This window comes from Oncorhynchus mykiss, chromosome 13 (genome assembly GCF_057628025.1).
Source record: "Oncorhynchus mykiss isolate SJ-2025 chromosome 13, ASM5762802v1, whole genome shotgun sequence".
Classification (NCBI taxonomy): domain Eukaryota; kingdom Metazoa; phylum Chordata; class Actinopteri; order Salmoniformes; family Salmonidae; genus Oncorhynchus; species Oncorhynchus mykiss.
In genome coordinates, this window is record NC_143034.1 from 62,136,913 (window position 1) to 62,153,593 (window position 16,681).

At 46.6% G+C, this 16,681-nt stretch overlaps 1 protein-coding gene across 1 annotated transcript; it reads left to right on the forward strand.

Annotated features, from left to right (window-relative positions):
* The first annotated feature begins 1,597 nt into the window (after positions 1-1,597).
* Positions 1,598-6,713, forward strand: LOC110538730 (WAP, Kazal, immunoglobulin, Kunitz and NTR domain-containing protein 2). Its single transcript, XM_090194453.1, has 3 exons — positions 1,598-2,294; positions 3,720-4,036; positions 4,429-6,713. Exons 1-3 carry the CDS (start codon positions 2,076-2,078, stop codon positions 5,636-5,638), a joined length of 1,746 nt encoding a protein of 581 aa, XP_090050579.1. The 5' UTR covers positions 1,598-2,075; the 3' UTR covers positions 5,639-6,713.
* Positions 6,714-16,681: the final 9,968 nt, after the last annotated feature.

Consider the following 16,681-nt stretch of genomic DNA (forward strand, 5'->3'; position numbering starts at 1 on the left):
GAGAGGTCTCGGAAAAGGGAAATTAGGCAGAAAGGGAGTTGTTCTTAAGGTAGGCTGTTCCTTTGCGACACTTCAAAACATTGTGTACTCATTTCTTCATTGAGTCCTCTGTTGACTGTTTATAGCGTGTCATGCCAAGGTTCTGTCAGTGTTATACAGGTCTTATGACAGAGGATCAAGGTGTTGCTGATGTTTCCATATTCATCAGTGGCCGAGTAGGGAGATGTGTGAGCGTTCTCCAGAGTTCAAAACAAACCTTTGACCCCAGGATGACAAGCAGAGTTGGGGAGTAACTGGTTACATGTAAATGACATGTAATCTGATTACATCAAAAGTAAAAAATAAAAAAACTGTAATCAATTACGTTACAAGCAAAAATATTGTAATCAGATTGCAGATACTTTAGAAAAAGAATAGACGATTGCTTCTTGGATTACTTTAAAATTCAGAGAGGATGTTTGTGAAAACAAATACGTTATGCCATCTATCTGTTTTCTCAATGATATTCAATTCAGCATTGAAAAGGGAGCAAGTTTAAGTTTGTTGCAGCTGAGGGAGTCTGATCACACGTCGGAGACGACTATGATGACACACCAAATGCATTTGATGGATCATTTTTGTCTTCTTCTAATGCCTCTTAAAGGTAAAGTAATCCAAAAGTAGCTGAAAGTAATCAGATTATGTTACTGAGTTTGGGTAGTCCAAAAGTTAAGTTACTGATTAAAATGTTGGACAGGTAACTAGTAACTGTAACTGATTACATTTAGAAAGTAACTTACCCAAGCTTGGCGACAAAATACTGTGTCTGTGAAGAATATCACTGGGTATGGTGCCATCACCAGGAGATCCATAGTGTGACCCATTCACACTGTACATACAGTATAGTACGACCTACAATAGTCATCATAATTTAGTCAGTGCTCATATTTGTCCTATTTCACACATGTACAAGTGTGTTTTATATGCATGTGTGAATAGGAAATGTGTTTTGCATATCACAACTCTGTGAATAGGAAATGTGTTTTGCATATTGCAACTCTCCCTGAGACACCCTTGGAGAGTGGGGAAAACCATTGTCTATGGCAACCCTGGAGATTTTAGGGTTAAGTCCCTTGTTCAAGAGCACGTCCCTTGTCGGCTCTGGGATTTGAACTAGCGACCTTTCGGTTAGTGGCCCAATGCGCTAACTGCTAGGCTACATTCCACCGAGTATCATATAACCTACAGTAGCAGGAGAGAAGTCTCAGAGCAAAGATCTCCAAGAATTCGACCCTTGCCTTCCCCAGGCAAGTATTATGGATGTCTTCAGCTCATTCCACATGGTTTTACTGATTCATCTCTGAAGATGTAAACCCACTCCTGGGAAAGGTTGAAAAAAGCACTATGCAATGTGTTCAATAAGGCCATATTGATCCAGATAGTTAACTGTTTAGATATTATTATCCAAATATCTAAATGTGTATCAACACAAGAGTAAATATTGTGTTAATATAAAAATACTTGTATCAGTATGAATATAATTGTTTTTTATGTTACCACAGTATGTTTTCCACATTTACATTTACTGCATAGTGGGCTACAATGAAGGTGGTCCAACTATTCACACAAAGGGGGGAAAGGTGTCAACACGCGCCTTGCGCACCACACGCGCACAGCACAGGTATTTTGCCGGAGGTCCCTGCTCGAGCCTGCTGCTGCTACGGACTTTTGAATATGTTCATCAGAACTGTAACTCGCCTGGGATTTGCTGTCGGGGTAGACTAGCCACTGTAATTCATGTAGTTAGATTTTAAGTAATAGGGTTCAAATACCACCTAATCTCTCCAGACTATTAAACGTTGACCAGCGGACTGACGGAGTTCTTCACTGCAGCAACACTCCGCACTGACCACACGTCTTCCTGACCGTTTAATCACATTTTACTTTACATTTCAACTTAATTTCTCCCTTTGGCTTTGTCATTTATGACCATTTAATAGTTTTGCACTCATCGGGAAAATTTGCTAACTTCGACGCTCCTCGGATCTTGTTTTATTTCTTCGGGATCCTTGTGAAAGTCCCGTTACGCGCTGGATATGTGGTGGATGTTGTTTCCTCGATGGATCTGGTTTCTCTTTGGACAGTGCTACGTCTTGCTCCTGATCATAGACAGCTGTGTGAGGGTGAAAGCGATGCCAATGTCCATGCCCAACAAAGTGGTGTACTCTCACGCGGGCATGTGCCCCAACGAGATGAACCCCAACCTGTGGGTGGACGCCATGAGCACCTGTATGCGCGAGTGCGAGTTGGACCGGGTGAGTTTCTGGGATCAGTTTTCCTCGCGGGCTGGAGACAAATAGGGGACACTTTATTCTGTCAAAAGTTTCTCTACATAAAGTTTCTGCAATTTAATTCATGGAATGAAAGGTGGAGATAAGTGGGACATGCGCACTGCGCACTGTTTTTGGCCATTCAAATTCAATTGTGACCACATTGCCTCTGTTGTTTATTTCTGAATTTCTCTTTGAATTAGATTGAACATCTCCTATATCAGATACTTGTTCATAGACTACAGTTTTTGGAAATAGCAGACACTGGTGTATATGCCCACAATATTACATTTGTTGTCAACAGATTGTTCACCTAGACAGCTCAGTAATTCAAACCAGCAACCTTTCAGTTACTGACCCAACACTCTTAACCGCTAGGCTACCTGACCATACCAGTTACTGACCCGACACTCTTAACCGCTAGACTACCTGACCATACCAGTTACTGACCCAACACTCTTAACCGCTAGGCTACCTGACCATACCAGTTACTGACCCAACACTCTTAACCGCTAGGCTACCTGACCATACCAGTTACTGACCCAACACTCTTAACCGCTAGGGTACCTGACCATACCAGTTACTGACCCAACACTCTTAACCGCTAGGCTACCTGACCATACCAGTTACTGACCCAACACTCTTAACCGCTAGGCTACCTGACCATACCAGTTACTGACCCAACACTCTTAACCGCTAGGCTACCTGACCATACCAGTTACTGACCCAACACTCTTAACCGCTAGGCTACCTGACCATACCAGTTACTGACCCAACACTCTTAACCGCTAGGCTACATGACCATACCAGTTACTGACCCAACACTCTTAACCGCTACGCTACCTGACCATACCAGTTACTGACCCAACACTCTTAACCGCTAGGCTACCTGACCATACCAGTTACTGACCCAACACTCTTAACCGCTAGGCTACCTGACCATACCAGTTACTGACCCAACACTCTTAACCGCTAGGCTACCTGACCATACCAGTTACTGACCCAACACTCTTAACCGCTACGCTACCTGACCATACCAGTTACTGACCCAACACTCTTAACCGCTACGCTACCTGACCATACCAGTTACTGACCCAACACTCTTAACCGCTAGGCTACCTGACCATACCAGTTACTGACCCAACACTCTTAACCGCTAGGCTACCTGCCACCCATGACTATTGAATCTAATAACTTTTAATTACTCTGCATTATGAGATATTGAGAAGTAAGCATGTAAAATGTATAGCCTACAATACCAACCTCACATTGCATAGTATTGTTTCATTACATTAGAAAGTGCATCACTCTCAAGTTCCTTAACATCCTATATGTTCCCTGAGTGCATAATGAACTGAAACATGCTGATCCTAACAGAACACCTCCCATGTATCCCCTATCACCCCCAAGGACTGTGAAAACTTTGAGAAATGCTGCAACAACGTGTGTGGGAACAAGAGCTGTGTGGCGGCGCGCTACATGGACATTAAGGGCAAGAAGGGGCCGGTTGGCATGCCAAAAGGGGTCAAGTGTGACAAGTTCATGTGTACGCAGCAGGGCTCCGAGTGTGACATCTGGGAGGGCCAGCCCGTGTGTAAGTGCCGGGACCGCTGTGAGAGAGAGCCCCACTTCACATGTGCCTCAGACGGTATGACCTACTACAACAAGTGTTACATGGATGCAGAGGCCTGCTCCAAGGGCATCTCTATCTCTGTGGTCACCTGCAGGTAAACAGGAAACATCTATGTATAGACTCCCATATTAATCACGTTAATAGAAAAGTTCTGAATAGACTGTGGTGTTTACTGTTTTGTTGTGCTATGACTGCTTTGTTATGTTGATATCCATCTCTATGGTAACAGGAACTGAAAATGAATAGATGGGATTCTGAATTATAACTGTAGACATAATAACCCTATATGTCTGTATTTGTATGAGATCTGTATTCCTCTGTAGATACACAGGAGTAATGCTCACTCAATCTAGCGTTTCACTTAGCTTTTGTTTTGTGCATTTGAGTTTCTTGTACCAACCTTTGTCTATCACACACCCAGCTCAAGGTAGATTACATTACTGTGGTAACTCATCTATTCTTCTCTCTCTGACATCACCTCTGCAGGTACCACCTCACCTGGCCAAACACCAGCCCGTTGCCCATGGAGACCACCCTGCGGCCAACCACTGCCCTCCTTGAGACCACCCCCCCGGCTGACATCCATCCTCCAATGATGCTCAGCAACCCCACTCAGCAGGCTGTGTTCGTGGGCGAGACAGCCAGCTTCCTGTGCGAAGTGTCAGGTAAGCCCAGTCCGGAGGTGACCTGGGAGAAGCAGCTGGAGGGCAAGGAGAACACAGTGATGAGGCCCAATCATGTGCAGGGGAACGTAGTGGTCACCAACATCGGCCAGCTGGTCATCTACAATGCCCAGCAACAGGACGCCGGCATCTACACCTGCACGGCCAAAAACCTGGGGGGGGCTGTGACCTCCCACTACCCACTGTCGGTGATCCAGAGAGACACGGGCCAGAAGGAGGGTGAGGTAGGGAATGCCACAAACCCATTCCCATTCCCCGCCGAAGAGTGCCTGAAGGGGCCGGACAGTGACGACTGTGGGGAGGAGAGCATAAGCTGGTACTACGAAGCCAAGAGGAACAATTGCTTCACCTTCACCTACAGCCAGTGCAACAAGAACCGCAACCACTTTGACAGCTACGAGACATGCATGTTGTCGTGCGGGGCAGAGCTGTCGGCTCCCTGCTCTCTCCCCAGCCTGCAGGGACCCTGTAAGGCCTACGAGCCCCGCTGGGCCTACAGCAGCACCCTCAAACAGTGCCAGTCCTTCATCTGGGGCGGCTGTGGAGGCAATGAAAACAATTTTGAATCCAAAGAGGCCTGCGAGGAGATGTGTCCTTTTCCGAAGAACCATAACTGTAAGATGTGTAAACCACGGGGCAAGATGGTGACCAGCTTCTGCAAGAGCGACTTCATCATCCTGGGGCGCGTGACAGAGTTGCCTGAAGAACAGGACTCGGGCCACGCCCTGATCACCGTGGAGGAGATCCTAAAGGACGAGAAAATGGGCCTCAAGTTCTTCGGCCAGGAACCCTTGGAGGTGACCTTGATGAACATGGACTGGAACTGCCCGTGCCCCAACATCACCATGGCCAACGGGCAGCTCATCATCATGGGAGACGTCCACAACGGCATGGCCGTGCTGCAGCCCGACAGCTTCGTGGGGAGCTCCACCGCACGCAGGGTCAGGAAGCTCCGAGAGGTCATTCACAAGAAGACCTGTGATTTTCTCAAAGAGTTCCCAACAAACCAGTAGTTACTCTCTGAGAGATCCCCACTATCCTGTACAAGAGCTGTCTATATCAAGAAAAGCAAACTGGTTCTAGCATCCAGTAGTAGCTATTGTCTGAGATTTCCCCACTATCCAGTAGGGAAGATATCTAGAAGAGTAGACTGGGACTTTTTCAAAGTTTCTTACCATTCAGTAGCCGGATGATGGCTTTGGTTGATTATTGCTTTCTCCTTCTCCTAAAGGTGGGGACTGAACCAATACCTTAACACTGATCCGACAAGCTGTTTCCCTACCCATGACCTTCTCTTTAGTTTCCACAGAAGACACATTTTGTATGCATTTTGTCATATTTTCCACTGGCTATCTCCTTCACTCAGATGTTCCCCATATACAGTAGATATCTAGAAGATCCATGACTTTCTCAGATGACGGCTGCTGTTAGCTGATTCCAGATTCTCGTCTCTCTCCTTCACTCTGAAGTTTGGACATTAAGTGTTGGGGCTCCTCTGTACTATGGAAATGGCTGGAGGTACCTGTATATTTAAAACAACGACAGATTTATACTTTGTGTGGATTCACTTTCTGAAAGGAGAGCTAATTGTCCGCATATAGTACTGTAGTGGTGACTTATATCAAGCGCTTACTTTGGAAATATTTTAGTTAAACTAAAATGTCTCTTTGAATAATATTTTGAATTCAAATGTTTTATCTTGGTATGAATGTACTAATGCCTGACAGATAGCTAAACTCTGTGCCTTGGTTAATATGAATGTTATATTATGTTGACTTAAAGTATCTATGGTATCCTGAAAGAGACATTTTGTAATATATATTCTGAGTGCTTGAGCTCACGATAATGTCACGTAAAGCTCGTGGATCAAACAACTCCTTTGATTCCACTAGAAACCACTTTGTAGTCCATGATTGCTTATACAGTATATGAACTTCTGTTCTTAACATCCTATTTATTTTTTATCCCCTCCTTTTAGAGCTACACCCAATTCAATAATGGACAGACTTATGTTATGTTATTTTGTAAATCCAGATGATAAAGATGTTCATAACACAATGGTAAAGAAATAAAAATGAACCTTTGAAAGAATATCCACTTCTTATCTCTGTGTTGCGCTATGCTTCTATACCTGTAAAATGACTGACAGCAGGTGTCTGTCTGTCTGTCTGTCTGTCTGTCTGTCTGTCTGTCTGTCTGCCTGCCTGCCTGCCTGCCTGCCTGCCTGCCTGTCTGTCTGCCTGTCTGTCTGTCTGTCTGTCTGTCTGTCTGTCTGTCTGTCTGTCTGTCTGTCTGTCTGTCTGCCTGCCTGCCTGTCTGTCTGTCTGTCTGTCTGCCTGCCTGCCTGTCTGTCTGTCTGTCTGTCTGTCTGTCTGTCTGCCTGCCTGCCTGCCTGTCTGTCTGCCTGCCTGCCTGCCTGCCTGCCTGCCTGCCTGCCTGTCTGTCTGTCTGTCTGTTTGTCTGTCTGCCTGCCTGCCTGCCTGTCTGTCTGCCTGTCTGTCTGCCTGTCTGCCTGTCTGTCTGTCTGTCTGCGTGTATTTGTATGTTCACAGGCAAGCGTAATTGTGCATGTGTGCGTGTCATTTTCTAGTTTATACCAGCCCCCTATCTTCCTCCACCCTCTTTCCTCATCCCCCCTTCACATGGAGGGCCAAGTTTGGCATTAAATCTGGAGCAGGTCACATTCCATCCCAGCTGTGAAGGGCTGCTGAGCCCAGGGGGACGGAGAAGAGAGCAGCCTGGCCGGCCCTGTGTTGTGTCTGGGTCTGGCTGGGCCCTCCATCCTCCACCCACCACCCACTGGCCCTCAGATCTTTCATGTGTGAGGGGCTGACGGAAGGGGGGAGGAGAGGGGGAGGAAAGGATGTAGGCCATCTCCCTCTCACCCTCGGCTGGACACATCTGTGTAAAGGGGCTATGCGGAGGGGGGAGAGGGGGAAGTGAGGGGTTAGATGAAGGGGCCGTAACGGGAAAGCAAAGTGGAGTTGGGATGGAGTGATGCATGCTCTCTCTCTCTCTCTCTCTCCATCAGATGGGCACCCTGCAGTCTGTCTCTCTCTCTCTCTCTCCATCAGATGGGCACCCTGCAGTCTGTCTCTCTCTCTCTCTCTCTCCATCAGATGGGCACCCTGCAGTCTGTCTCTCTCTCTCTCTCCATCAGATGGGCACCCTGCAGTCTGTCTCTCTCTCTCTCTCGCTCTCTCCATCAGATGGGCACCCTGCAGTCTGTCTCTCTCTCTCTCTCTCTCTCTCTCTCTCCATCAGATGGGCACCCTGCAGTCTGTCTCTCTCTCTCTCTCTCTCTCTCTCTCTCTCTCTCTCTCCATCAGATGGGCACCCTGCAGTCTGTCTCTCTCTCTCTCTCTCTCTCCATCAGATGGGCACCCTGCAGTCTGTCTCTCTCTCTCTCTCTCTCCATCAGATGGGCACCCTGCAGTCTGTCTCTCTCTCATCTCAGCGCTCCCTCTCCAGCCACGCTCTGACCCGACGCGGGGGGAGGTGATAGGCCCACAGACAGGGCTGTGTTTAAAGCAGAATTTGAACTTTTGACTTGGCTGGCTGGGCTGAAGCCAGGGCTGGAGGCTGGGAGTTGGGACTGGGGTAAAGGGAAAGAGCTAGAGCTAGGATGTAGGGCTGGAGATAGGGCTTAGGTTGGGGTAAAAGGCTGAAGCTGGTCTCTGGGCTAGGGTATAAAGCTAGTAATCTGGGGTTAGGGTCTGGAGCTGGTCTCTGGGCTAGGGTATAAAGCTAGTAATCTGGGGTTAGGGTCTGGAGCTGGTCTCTGGGCTAGGGTATAAAGCTAGTAATCTGGGGTTAGGGTCTGGAGCTGGTCTCTGGGCTAGGGTATAAAGCTAGTAATCTGGGGTTAGGGTCTGGAGCTGGTCTCTGGGCTAGGGTATAAAGCTAGTAGTCTGGGGTTAGGGTCTGGAGCTGGTCCCTGGGCTAGGATATAAAGCTAGTAATCTGGGGTTAGGGTCTGGAGCTGGTCTCTGGGCTAGGGTATAAAGCTAGTAGTCTGGGGTTAGGGTCTGGAGCTGGTCCCTGGGCTAGGGTATACAGCTAGTAGTCTGGGGTTAGGGTCTGGAGCTGGTCTCTGGGCTAGGGTATACAGCTAGTAGTCTGGGGTTAGGGTCTGGAGCTGGTCCCTGGGCTAGGGTATACAGCTAGTAGTCTGGGGTTAGGGTCTGGAGCTGGTCCCTGGGCTAGGGTATACAGCTAGTAGTCTGGGGTTAGGGTCTGGAGTTGGGGTTACGGCTGGGGTCTGGAGTTGGGGTTACGGCTGGGGTCTGGAGTTGGGGTTATGGCTGGGGGCTGGAGTTGGGGTTACGGCTGGGGGCTGGAGTTGGGGTTACGGCTGGGGGCTGGAGTTGGGGTTGCGGCTGGGGTCTGGAGTTGGGGTTACGGCTGGGGGCTGGAGTTGGGGTTACGGCTGGGGACTGGAGATGGGGTTACGGCTGGGGGCTGGAGTTGGGGTTACGGCTGGGGGCTGGAGTTGGGGTTACGGCTGGGGGCTGGAGTTGGGGTTAGGGTTGGGACTGGGGTAGGGAGGTACTAGTTGTGTTGGGGCTTGATCCGAGGCTGACACTGTGACTGGGACTAGATCAGAAAGAGGGACAGGGAAATAAACGATAAAGAGTCAAGAAGGTTTTCCCAGGGTGGGCCCCTCACCCGTCTGCCCCCTCGGGCCCACACACAGCATAGGGCCGACCCCTGACCCCCTAAGCTGCTAATGAAAAAGAGGCCAGGAGGAAAAGACCACTTTCATTATGGGCTGTTGACAAGTGTTACGTACGGAACTAGTCAGGACCTAGACAGAGATGTCAGGCTCAAGTTCACTTTGAACCCACAGACCAAACAGACCATAATAACACAAGATCTGCTTAGAGGCACACACATCTCTTGGTAGCCATGGAAACAAAATCATGGCCACTTTGAAAACACATTTCTGGCAATAGATTATTTTCAAGATGGATGCATTCAAACTAGGCTAGTCTTATATGCTCTGATGAGAACCTCTCTGATTTCAGCCTGAAAATGCTTTACACATTATTTGACTCATTCCTTAATATACAGATCATATTTATTGTGTTTGGGTATAGGCTACAGTTTTAAAAACATTAACACTGTAATGCAGTTTTTTTAATCTGCTTTATTCTAGGTAGAAACACTGACCCCTGTTGATGATGTAGAGGATTTACATGTCAGGGACACAAGACACAACTGCTACAGGTGTTACAATGTGGTTCACTCATTTTTTACCAATCACATCCAACCTGGATCATCTGATGATTCTTAAACTGACTGATTCGCAAGAAGGACATAACGAGTGTAGGAATATTTACATCCAAAGGATTTCGACCATGACTCATGCTATCAAAGGATATTCAAATGGATCCTTCTGTCATAATTTCTCAGTCAGAAGAAATTGCGAGGTATCATGCAATGATGTCATAGCAATGATATGAAGCAATGGATCTCTGAAATCCTGGCAAAATCATAATAATGACGATGATAGCAGAAAACCCTAGCAGAGTCCAGCTTAACGTAATAGCCATTGCAGTTAGCCCAGAACACACACACCGTTCTATTTGGTGAATAGTGTTGATGACATAGCGGGAGTCATCCGTCAAAGATGAGAGGAGTTCTGTTGCCAGGTAGTTCTGAGAGAGAGAGAGAGAGAGAGAGAGAGAGAGAGAGAATGGGTGGATAGAGAATGAGGGAGTGATAGAGAGCGAGAAAAATATAGAGATAGAGATGGAGAAGCAATAGACAGAACCAGAGAGGGGGAGGGAGGGAGAGAGAGAGAAAAAGCAAACGAGAGAGATAGAGGTGTGGAAGGGTGAGGGAGAGAGAGTGTGACCCACTTCCGGTGCAGGTGTTTGATCTTGGTTGACACTGAGCACACAGCAGGAATGACTATCAACACACGTAGCTGACTGAGATGGCCTCCAAAACAGAGCAGCACTCCACAACACTGAGATCAGACATCTCTGTCTCTCTCACGCTCTCTTATTGATGGATGTGGCGATAGAAATACATCTCTATAGCTAGTTGGACTTTGAGGAAATCTATGTCCTTTCGGTTCGGTGCCTCTTTCAATGTAAATTGTTTTCTTGCATTGCGATCAGACATTGTGAGCTGTGATACAGCCATGCCAACTGGTAATGAGTCCCTTTGTCCACTTGATGGCAGTATAATATAATCTATCCTTAGGCTATAAAATACTGTTCTCACACACAGGACCAAAAGTCCAAACAGCTGCATCAGTTTTCCTGAACATCGTGTTCTCCTCAGATATTTATTATACTATCACAACATACAATATGCAAGCAGTCCATCTACTGGCATGTTATTTATTTACATGTCCTGAACTCTGCTTAGGAATACTGTCCTGTACATGTTTCTCTTATTTATTTACATGTCCTGAACTCTGCTTAGGAATACTGTCCTGTACATGTTTCTCTTATTTATTTACATGTCCTGAACTCTGCTTAGGAATACTGTCCTGTACATGTTTCTCTTATTTATTTACATGTCCTGAACTCTGCTTAGGAATACTGTCCTGTACATGTTTCTCTTATTTATTTACATGTCCTGAACTCTGCTTAGGAATACTGTCCTGTACATGTTTCTCTTATTTATTTACATGTCCTGAACTCTGCTTAGGAATACTGTCCTGTACATGTTTCTCTTATTTATTTACATGTCCTGAACTCTGCTTAGGAATACTGTCCTGTACATGTTTCTCTTATTTATTTACATGTCCTGAACTCTGCTTAGGAATACTGTCCTGTACATGTTTCTCTTATTTATTTACATGTCCTGAACTCTGCTTAGGAATAATGTCCTGTACATGTTTCTCTTATTTATTTACATGTCCTGAACTCTGCTTAGGAATACTGTCCTGTACATGTTTCTCTTATTTATTTACATGTCCTGAACTCTGCTTAGGAATACTGTCCTGTACATGTTTCTCTTATTTATTTACATGTCCTGAACTCTGCTTAGGAATACTGTCCTGTACATGTTTCTCTTATTTATTTACATGTCCTGAACTCTGCTTAGGAATACTGTCCTGTACATGTTTCTCTTATTTATTTACATGTCCTGAACTCTGCTTAGGAATACTGTCCTGTACATGTTTCTCTTATTTATTTACATGTCCTGAACTCTGCTTAGGAATACTGTCCTGTACATGTTTCTCTTATTTATGTATTGTCTATGTGCTGCTAACCTAATGAAGCAGGCGTAAAATAAACTGCTGAAATGACCTCCCCTACATACATACTGGTCTTGACGAGAAGAAAACAAACTGCCGGGGGAGGTTCTCTTCTGCAATGTTCAACCAATCCAGTAAATGTGGAGGAGGAGTTTAGATGGAGTGTCACCTTGTTAACTTCCGAAAGAGGAAGTTGGGTCACAGGCTCTCTTTCCATTCAGCTGAAAACCAGAACATGTTGGGGACTCAGATGCAAAGGGCAAATATTGATAGGCTCTTAACACGTTTAAATCACAGGCAGACATTTTCTATCTTTTAGCATTGTAAGGAGTCCTTGTAATGCCAGGATGAACTAACTAGAACAAGCATTTTGGATCTTTTGATATGAGCATGAATTATAGCAACAGCTATTGCAGAAATCTCCACTCGCATCAATACCAAAAAGCATCCTTTCTCCTTCTGCCCTTCCGTTAACTTCCTGTCCTCTCCTCTCTTTTCTTAAACTGCATAAGGCGGCATCGTCCAATCAGGTCCCTTGTTTCTGTCCAAACAGGGAGTATTGTTGTCTTTGATTGGCTGTGGGTTAAAATGACACATCTGCCAGTAATGTGTCTGTTTCTACGTGGATCTTTGTGACTGTCTATGGCTGATGAACATGTGGGTTTGAGCATCAGGCTGCCGATGTGATTCAGGGTCAGATGGGATCAGAACTGCAATGTAATACTGAATGTCAATCTGTATAGGTCTCCCTGTGTTGCCATGGGCATTGGCCTATCTCTAACTTATCTCTGTATCTCTTATCTCTCTCACTGTTGCCATAGGCCTCTCTCTCTCTCTCTCTCTCTCTCTCTCTCTCTCTCTCTCTCTCTCTCTCTCTCTCTCTCTCTCTCTCTCTCTCACACACACCCTCTCTATCTCTGTCTCCATCTGGTGTCACTCCATCATACTCTAACCCAGTGAAAGAAACAGTTATGGACACTTACAGACCGTTGAGTGTGTGCACGTGTGTGTGTGTGTGTGTGTGTGTGTGTGTGTGTGTGTGTGTGTGTGTGTGTGTGTGTGTGTGTGTGTGTGTGTGTGTGTGTGTGTGTGTGTGTGTGTGTGTGCGTGTGTGCGTGTGTGTGCCTGTGTGTGTTTATGAGTGGCACTGGCACATTGATACCTATGGGTGCCATTTGTGGGATATTCTGGCTGGTGGCTTGTGAAGTTATTCCTAGGGAGATTGAACGTGAGTGGCAGCATCACAGATGAGACAGTGAAAAGTCCCCCGGGGTCACTATCAGAGATATACAACTGCTTTGAAGGTGTGGGGCTCATTTAATCATGTATAGAGAGAATTTGTCAGGTTATAGTAGTGATGCTAGTAGTCATGTATCAAATCAACAAAGTATTCACACCCACAGGCAACATCTAATGTTCTCTATAACTTGATCAGTTGTGATATGATATTATTATGTAGTTCTGAGAGTGTGTACATACAGAATGTGTGTGTAGTTTCTTCACCGCGGAGTCACATCTTACATCAAAGATGGGTGATTTATTTGCTTGACTATTCCATTGATTACTTTATCCCTCACAGGTTACCACAGTCCTCTCTCCTTCCTCTCTCCTCTCTCCTCCCTCCTTTCCACCCTCCTCCCTCCTCTCTCTCCCTCCTCTTTCCACCCTCCTCCCTCCCTCCACCCTCCCCCTCCTCCATCCTCCCTCCTCCCGCCACCCTCCTCCCTCCTCCCTCCTCTCTCACCCTCCTCTCTCTCCCTTCTCCATCCTCTCTCCCATCTTCCTCCTCTCTCTACCTTCCTCTCTCCTCCCTCCATCCTCCTCCCTCCACCCTACTCTCTCCACCCTCCTCTCTCACCCTCCTCCCTCCTCTCTCCTCCCTCCTCCCTCCTCTCTCGCCCTCCTCTCTCTCCCTTCTCCCTCCTCTCTCTCCCATCTTCCTCCTCTCTCTCCCTCCTCCCTCCTCTCTCTACCTTCCTCTCTCCTCCCTCCACCCTCCTCTCTCCACCCTCCTCTCTCACCCTCCTCTCTCTCCCTCCACCCTCCTCTCTCCACCCTCCTCTCTCACCCTCCTCTCTCTCCCTCCTCCCTCCTCCCTCCTCCCTCCTCCCTCCTCCCTCCACCCTCCTCTCGCTCCCTCCTCCCTCCACCCTCCGCTCTCCACCCTCCTCTCTCCACCCTCCTCTATCACCCTCCTCTCTCTCCCTCCACCCTCCTCTCTCCACCCTCCTCTCTCACCCTCCTCTCTCTCCCTCCACCCTCCTCTATCTCCCTCCTCCCTCCTCCCTCCACCCTCCACCCTCATCTCTCTCCCTCCTCTCTCTTCCTCCTCTCTCGCTCCTCCCTCCTCTCTCTCCCTCCTCCCTCCATCCTCCTCTCTCTCCCATCTCCCATCTCCCTCCCTCCTCCCTCCTCTCTCTCCCTTCTCCCTCCACCTCCCTCCCTCTCCTTCCTCCACTGTCCACCCTCCTCTCTCTCTGCATATCACACTCCACAACCCATCTGTCCCATTCTCTCACTCACTGAGAGGGTGATGGAGAGAAGATTTGGGAAAAGAGATAAAGGATAACAAGAGAAGAGAGAGGGGGTATAAAAGGAGAAGGGGTAATAGTAATATATAGAATGTTAACGTATGATAAAGGGAGATGGAATACTCAATACTCATATTCAAATACAGGTAATATCTCTGTCTCTCCCACACACTGTCACACAGATACACTGTGTCAGATCGCCCACACCAGATAGATATGCATGTGTTTGATTGATATTGCTGGCAGAGATTGGGCAGGGATTCATTTGGGATTTTGCATTTAGATAGAACTCCAGTCACAGCCCATCTGTGAAGATCTTTCATTCCTGATGGAAGCCAACTACACACGCAGCACTGTCAATGTTTAATCTATTCATATGAACACGCATGCACACCTACACAGTAGATCTAACAGAAGGCAACCTTAGTAATGCAGCCCAGGTCAAGATTTAATACCCAGTAAAAGAGAGAGAGAGATAGCCATCCCACAGGAGAGAGATAGAACAGTAAAACAACTCAGTCATCCCACAGGAGAGAGATAGAAGAGTGAAACAACCGTCCCACAGGAGAGAGATAGAAGAGTGAAACAACCATCCCACAGGAGAGAGATAGAACAGTGAAACAACCATCCCACAGGAGAGAGATAGAAGAGTGAAACAACCATCCCACAGGAGAGAGATAGAACAGTGAAACAACCATCCCACATGAGAGAGATAGAACAGTGAAACAACCATCCCACAGGAGAGAGATAGAAGAGTGAAACAACCATCCCACAGGAGAGAGATAGAACAGTGAAACAACCATCCCACATGAGAGAGATAGAACAGTGAAATAACCATCCCACAGGAGAGAGATAGAAGAGTGAAAGTACCATCCCACAGGAGAGAGATAGAACAGTGAAACAACCATCCCACAGGAGAGAGATAGAACAGTGAAACAACCATCCCACAGGAGAGAGATAGAAGAGTGAAACAACCATCCCACAGGAGAGAGATAGAACAGTGAAACAACCATCCCACAGGAGAGAGATAGAAGAGTGAAAGTACCATCCCACAGGAGAGAGATAGAACAGTGAAACAACCATCCCACAGGAGAGAGATAGAACAGTGAAACAACCATCCCACAGGAGAGAGATAGAACAGTGAAACAACCATCCCACAGGAGAGAGATAGAACAGTGAAACAACCATCCCACAGGAGAGAGATAGAAGAGTGAAACAACCATCCCACAGGAGAGAGATAGGAGAGTGAAACAACCATCCCACAGGAGAGAGATAGAACATTGAAACAACCATCCCACAGGAGAGAGATAGAAGAGTGAAATAACCATCCCACATGAGAGAGATAGAAGAGTGAAACAACCATCCCACATGAGAGAGATAGAAGAGTGAAACAACCATCCCACATGAGAGAGATAAAACAGTGAAACAACCATCCCACAGGAGAGAGATAGAACAGTGAAACAACCATCCCACAGGAGAGAGATAGAACAGTGAAACAACCATCCCACAGGAGAGAGATAGAACAGTGAAACAACCATCCCACAGGAGAGAGCTAGAACAGTGAAACAACCATCCCACAGGAGAGAGATAGAAGAGTGAAATAACCATCCCACAGGAGAGAGATAGAACAGTGAAACAACTCAGCCATCCTACAGGAGAGAGATAGAACAGTGAAACAACTCAGCCATCCCACAGGAGAGAAATAGAACAGTGAAACAACCGTCCCACAGGAGAGAGATAGAACAGTGAAACAACCGTCCCACAGGAGAGAGATAGAACAGTGAAACAACTCAGCCATCCCACAGGAGAGAGATAGAACAGTGAAACAACCATCCCACAGGAGAGAGATAGAACAGTGAAACAACCGTCCCACAGGAGAGAGATAGAACAGTGAAACAACTCAGCCATCCCACAGGAGAGAGATAGAACAGTGAAACAACCATCCCACAGGAGAGAGATAGAACAGTGAAACAACCGTCCCACAGGAGAGAGATAGCAGAGATCTTTAGAACACATTATTCTAATCCCCCACAAACCAATTTCAGGGAATTATTTGTTGAAATCCCAAATCTTTTCAGTTTCGGAAGAGGAATCCTTAGATAGCCTTCTAGTGCCCAGTGAAATTGGTTTCTATTCATGACTAGACTGTAGGACATTGATGTAGCTGTACATTCTCTTAGCAGATAAAAGTAGAAAGGGGGAGAGAGAGATCAGAGAGTCGGTGAGAGAGAGAGGGAGAAATCATTTCTAAGAGAAAGAGATTCAGAAAGAAATAGAGAGATGTTTACTGTTAATTTGTATTGTTT